We start from the raw sequence: 6,000 nt of genomic DNA on the forward strand, positions 1-6,000 counted from the left end.
ATTTATTGCATCGGCCCCACTGTTTGCCTTGTTTTTTATGTACTGCATTTTCTGGTCTTCAGCCTTAATTTGGTTTTCCAGTTACTCATAATTCACTTGTAACTTTCCTTGCCAAGGTCAGAGATTATTTGGAGAGAGCATTTTGGGTCTGACTCAGGGCTCCGTGTCAGATCTCCTCTCTCGGCCCAAGCCATGGCACAAGCTGAGCCTGAAGGGGAGGGAGCCATTTGTGCGCATGCAGCTTTGGCTGAACGACCCACGGAACGTGGAGAAACTCAGAGACATGAAGAAGATGGAAAAAAAAGGTGAGCCTACGTCGACTTGCAGAGGCTCCATGGAGCATTCCTCTGGGGCCTGGGTAGTGAGGATTGGATGGACGGGGCAGATTGTATCATGGCGTCGCCCGCCTGCCGACATTCACCAAACTCAACTAAACTGTTTCTCAAAGAGTCCTCCTGCTGTAATACATTCATCCCATCATGCACTTGTGATAAAGGGATCTTTGGAAGAGGGGATACAATAGAAAGAAACCAAGCAAGAATGAGACCCTCTGCAACTGTCAAAAGACAATCTTCATTCCCTTTCTTTTACATGCAAAAGTATCAGAGGAAACCTATGAACACATTTGTGACTTTTAGACACATAGTCACCCCCAGCATTCTTTGCAATCCAATTAAAAGTGAGCAATGACAGCCCAGCCTGCTTAAGCACAGTTAGCAAGTGATGAGCGCTGCCATGCAGCAGGTCCCAGGTTCCTTCCCTTGGTTGGGTCCTACCACTCTCTGGATGGGCGGGGCCTGGGAGGGGGTGTGGCAGCAGCGTTCGCAGCCCCCAGGAACCGGGGGACCCATGGTCTTCGCCTAAAGGTAATGATTAGTGGTTTGGATTTGGGGCTCGTGATTGCAGGCTTTCCGGTAGGATCGCGGGTCGTGCGCTCTCCCCCCCACCACCCCCGTCACAGTCAATGACTGAGCAAACCAGGAATTTCAAGGAGATATACAATAGGTGAGAACAATCCTTGGGTAGCTGTGAATGATGAAAGCTCACGGCGCCAAACCCCAGCCTTGGTTCTGATTGAGCTGGGTCAAAAAAAAAAAAAAACCACTGAGAAATTCAGGAACTTTCTCTCATTTGGCTTATAAACTTAGGATTCTGCCAGCTGCAGTTGCTTTCTTGTGATACCACCTCTTAACCCCTGTTAAGTTTACTGTGAATTAGAGGTCAAAGAAATGAATAATGTCTCTGCTTGGGTGCTAACCTTTGAACTGATTGCCAAGGGTTTTGTTTTTTGTTTTTAACTTGCATTTATTTTATTTTTTTGTATGTCTTTCGTTCTTTAGCTTATTTGAAGCGTCGGTACGGGCTAAGTGCCGGCTCGGACAGCGAATCTTCCAATACCCGGTCAGAGTGCACGAGTCCTGGCATCCAGCCTCAGGATCTCAGCCTCCTGCAGATGAAGAAGCCCAGAGTGGTCCTGGCTCCGGAAGAGAAGGAAGCCCTGAAGAAAGCCTATCAGCAGGAGCCCTACCCTTCCCAGCAGACCATTGAGGTCTTGTCTTTCCAGCTTAATCTTAAGACAAATACAGTGATCAACTGGTTCCATAACTACAGGTATCGTTCGGTCCTTGGTAGGGGTTGGGCTCGTGACATCGGTTAGTTCTCATGTACCCGGGGGCTTCAGTTTACCACCTGGTGCTTGTTGGAATATTGTGCTTTATGTTCAGTTTCTTGCCCCACTGCATTCAGTGATGAAGCAAAAGGTCCCTCAGTCTTAAGGGAGTTGCTAAGGGCAACCAACAACTGGTAAAAATAGGACTCTGCACTGGGTAAGAGCTGGGAACTCTATCAAACTCTATCAAACAATTCTAGGACTAGAGGACACTCCATGAAATGAACTTGTAGCAGATTTAAATCAAATTTTTTAAGGGTTTGTTTTTTTTTTTTTTCAATACATGAACAATAAAGCCATGGAATTTGTTGCCAGAGAAATGTGGTCAAGGCTACCTAGCATAGCTGAGTTTTGAAAAGGTTTGGACAAGTTTATGGATCCATACAAAACTATTAGTCAGGTAGACTTGGGTGACTCCAAGTCCTGGGAGTGAGCAAGAGGGCCTGGGCTCTTAGGTTGGGATCTGGAGTTCCTCCATTGCTGGAGACAAGACGCTGGGCTCTGTGATAGCAGGGCACCTCTTCTCTGTTTTAAAAATCTAGTAGATGTTCTTATTGCTGTTCTAATGCTTTGGGAAAGGTGTGGGGACAGAGAGTACCGTAATCATCATTGGTTAAGAGCATGTCTTATAACTCTGCTCATCTGACTCTCTTCCAGTGTAATTACTTGGATAAGAATTTACTACAACAACTGAAGAGATTCAAAATCTCACATAACAAGGATTTTTTTTTCTGAATCGGTTTATTTGTTTTTAATTTATAAAACAAGATTTTGGAATAAATTTCTGTAATTCATCCCAGCCTCTCACCCCATTCCCAAGTGTGCACACTCTAGTGCCAAACATTTCTACAGTTGCTAAGAGAAATTACTCTCTGTTATAAATCCAGCACAATTGATTTCAATGTAGTTCATTCTGGAAATTAGATTCTCTGTTATATTATTTCCCTTTTAAATGAATTGCAAAGTATTATATTGTGTAGCCACCTTCACCATCCTCTTCTCCTCCAGGCATGTACACACATATATACCATACATTAAAGCAGGATTTATCTTTGTATTGATTGTCTGACTATATAGGTCACGTATGCGCAGAGAAATGCTCGTCGATGGCCTTCAGGACAACGACACGGACCAAGAGCCAAACAGTTGTGATGGCTTCACGTCAACGAACAACCCCGACAAAGATCCTGACCCCCCGAGCCCCAGCTCTGAGGCAGAGGATAAGAAGCCGGTTTTGAGTGAGGCTCAGCGCAAACTGCAGGGTGAGAACCGCAGCCCTCACAGTGCTCACCGAGAAGCCCTGATAACAGTTAAGCAGGAGGAAACAGATGGCCACGGCGGAGAAGGCTCCTACGGTGAGGGGGACTCCTGCAACGTAGCAAGGGATACAGGAAATGCTCCTACTCCCAGCCCGCAGCCTGGTGGTTTCAAGGAAGAATGGACGGACGCATCTGGTAGTGACGATTTGCGAAAAGCCACCCAGAACATTGGCAAGCCACTAAGGAACAACACTTTGTGTAACAAAGGGCACCCAGCTGGAGCCCCCGAGTGCGTGCCACGGCACACGCACCAGGAGAACGAGCCGGCAGAAAGGCCACACAGCGACCCTCTCAGCTTCAAATCGGCCTCTGAGTCCTCCCGCTGCAGCTTGGAAGCATCCCTGAACTCGCCCTCGGCTGCTTCCTCCCCTGGCTTCATGATATCTGTTTCCCCCGTCCCCTCCTCCTCTGCCCCCATATCCCCCTCGCTATCCAGTACAACGTCTGTCAAAGCACCGAACACAAGTCCTGCCACGGACATGGGGTCCTTGCATCCAAACTTAAAGCTCAGTACAAATATCCAAAGGCGAAACGAGAAGATGGCAAACTTGAACAATATAATCCACAGGCTAGAAAGGGCAGCTAATAAGGAAGAGTCGTTAGAGTGGGAATTCTGAATAGTTTTACGTGCTGGACCTCTGGAATAATCTATCTTCCTCTTTGACAGCTGTAAACTTTGGGGAACCAACTGAAGGCGCAGGGAACTCTACTGGAATTTTAATTTTTTTTAATTATTATTTCATGAAATGATCATTTCCGATGGGGAGCCCAAAACAGCACATGACAAAAGAAGAAAATGGAGCTATGATTTAATGCTAAAACTTAGAACACTTTTAGAAGAAAAAATATTTATAGACATCTTTTAGATATTTTAATAAAGGAATTTATTAACAGCTTAAGCTGCTTTGGTATTAAAGAATAGCTATTAAAAAAAAATCGAGTTGGTGTAGCAACTGTATCATTAAATGTACACTGAAGTCCTGTAGTTTGCCACTGGATGAGATTAAAAGACTACTTGTTCGAAGCCATTGAGAAGCACTATGAAACTGACCAAATTTAATAAGTTTTGCATAACAGGTTTTCTACATTTGTCTATGAGACATTACGTTACGAGTACAACCCTTCAATGAGACCACGTCGTAGTCCGAAAGACTCTAAATTGAAACCTCGACGCCATCAAAGCGTGCACTCGTTTCTGGTGGTACCTTTTATTTTTTTTTTTTTATTAATCATTTGTAACAGGAAGACCATCGTGCGCAGGTTGTATTGTGTTGTAGAGAATGTCCATAGAGAAGCCTTCCCCGAACAAATGTAGCATGGTACGGTACCCGATCCCTTACACACAGCCTCTGGGGGAGCAACCGGAAATCAGTCCAAACAATAGGGATGCCTGCTGACAAACAATAAAACCAAAAACATCCACATAGGTAGGGTTTCCGTAATGCCAACGGGGAGTGAAAAGTGCTTGATGTATCTGGTTTTTACAGGAACCAAATCTGACTTGTAATCATGGTGACAGAGCTTAAAGTATTGTGTGCATGGGCATGGCCTGCACTTCCCAGTTAGGTGGAATTTGGTAAAACTCATGCACTGTGTTCTTACACAGTCTTTAAAGGGCCAATCATCTGCAGTTCTTTCAGCCTTAGTGCGTGAGACGGCAGTAAAAATAAAGTATTGGCTTAAATACTGTCAATCTTTTTCTTTTTTTTTTAATGTTTTTAGTCAGGTGTTTTTTTAACCTGGACGTATTTGAAGATTTCAAGCACCTTTTTGCAGAGAATTAGGGCAGTGGAAGCCTTTTAGGAAAAGAGCACTAAGAATTACCTTAAATATTCACAGGTGTAAAGATAGTTGAATTTAGCTGCAGTAAATACATTTTTTCTTCTATAAAAGAGTTTCTCAGCTTCAGATGGTCATTGAGAACAAAGATTACAGACTGAATTCTTCCCTTCTAAAACAGAAGCCGCCTTTATTTTTATTTATTTTTTTCAGTACATTTTGGAAGCTCATGTCAAGGAATAAATCAGAAATTCCAGTTGCAGCCACAAGGGTGCCACAGCGAATCTGCTGGTCTCCCTATGAGAGCAGCACACAAACGTCTTCTCAGGTGCCGTGGACTGTGATTAGGGCCTGAATGATTTTAAGGTTTGGTTGCCCTTCCCATATTCGACTGAGAAACTGCTGTAACAGAACTGGAGTTTTTAGTAGAATACCAAATTCAACATTGATCCTGGCTGTACGGAGCAAGGATAAGAAAACACCACTTGGTGCAATGTGCAGTAGAGCTAACGGAAGTGGGAATTTGGTGACAGTCCCCTAGTGTCACTGTATGTCATGTGATCTACATGGAGTCTGCACAGCACTACAGCACCAACAAGTCAACGACTTTGAGGATGTGAATGGGCTAGAAATAGTATTGTTAGAGAATTTAGCAAATACCACAAGGATAAAAGTCTGGGATGACTATACCGTAAATCCATGCATTATAATGAAGAAGAAAAAATTCTGTTAAGCAGACAAATGACCACAGAATCCATGTTCCATGCACCCAGGCTATGCATTTAATAGTGTCCCACCACGTACATTTTTATCAAAATAGAACATATTTTTATATTTTGCCAGCAATGAACGATGACCAATTTTTCAATTTAAAAATTTGGCGCTATGAAGACAAGAGTACCCTCGAAATTGAGTCTAGCACCTATGGCCCAGTGTGAGACAAGCAAACTGTGTTTAACGTCTAAATGTTTTTATTGTTTGGAAAAGATGGCATTTGATGTATAGCTGTAAACACTGCGACGGCTATCTTCTTAGTGCGCTAGGTTGAGTTTTAGTGGGACGGGATTTGATCAAGCACTTAAGTCTAGTCTTTGGAACACAGAAATCCCTGTTGTACTAAAACAAGGGGGGACATGCAAGGACATTTTGTCAGGTTCACGTACTGTATTCAGTTTCTATGAGAAATTGGAGAACTTTGTTTAAAAAAAAAATAAATATTAAAACAAGAAGTGC

General features: G+C 43.5%; 1 protein-coding gene across 2 annotated transcripts in view; it reads left to right on the top strand.

Annotated features, from left to right (window-relative positions):
- Window positions 1-6,000, top strand: part of CUX2 (cut like homeobox 2) — a 382,795-nt gene extending 376,795 nt beyond the window's left edge. For both annotated transcript variants that reach the window (XM_029620055.1, XM_029620054.1), the window contains exons 20-22: window positions 117-305; window positions 1,341-1,611; window positions 2,747-6,000. In XM_029620055.1, coding sequence (XP_029475915.1) covers window positions 117-305; window positions 1,341-1,611; window positions 2,747-3,605 — 1,319 coding nt within the window. In that variant the 3' untranslated portion in view covers window positions 3,606-6,000. The remainder of the gene's footprint in view (window positions 1-116; window positions 306-1,340; window positions 1,612-2,746) is intronic.

Source organism: Rhinatrema bivittatum, chromosome 11 (genome assembly GCF_901001135.1).
Source record: "Rhinatrema bivittatum chromosome 11, aRhiBiv1.1, whole genome shotgun sequence".
In the NCBI taxonomy this organism is placed as follows: Eukaryota; Metazoa; Chordata; class Amphibia; order Gymnophiona; family Rhinatrematidae; genus Rhinatrema; species Rhinatrema bivittatum.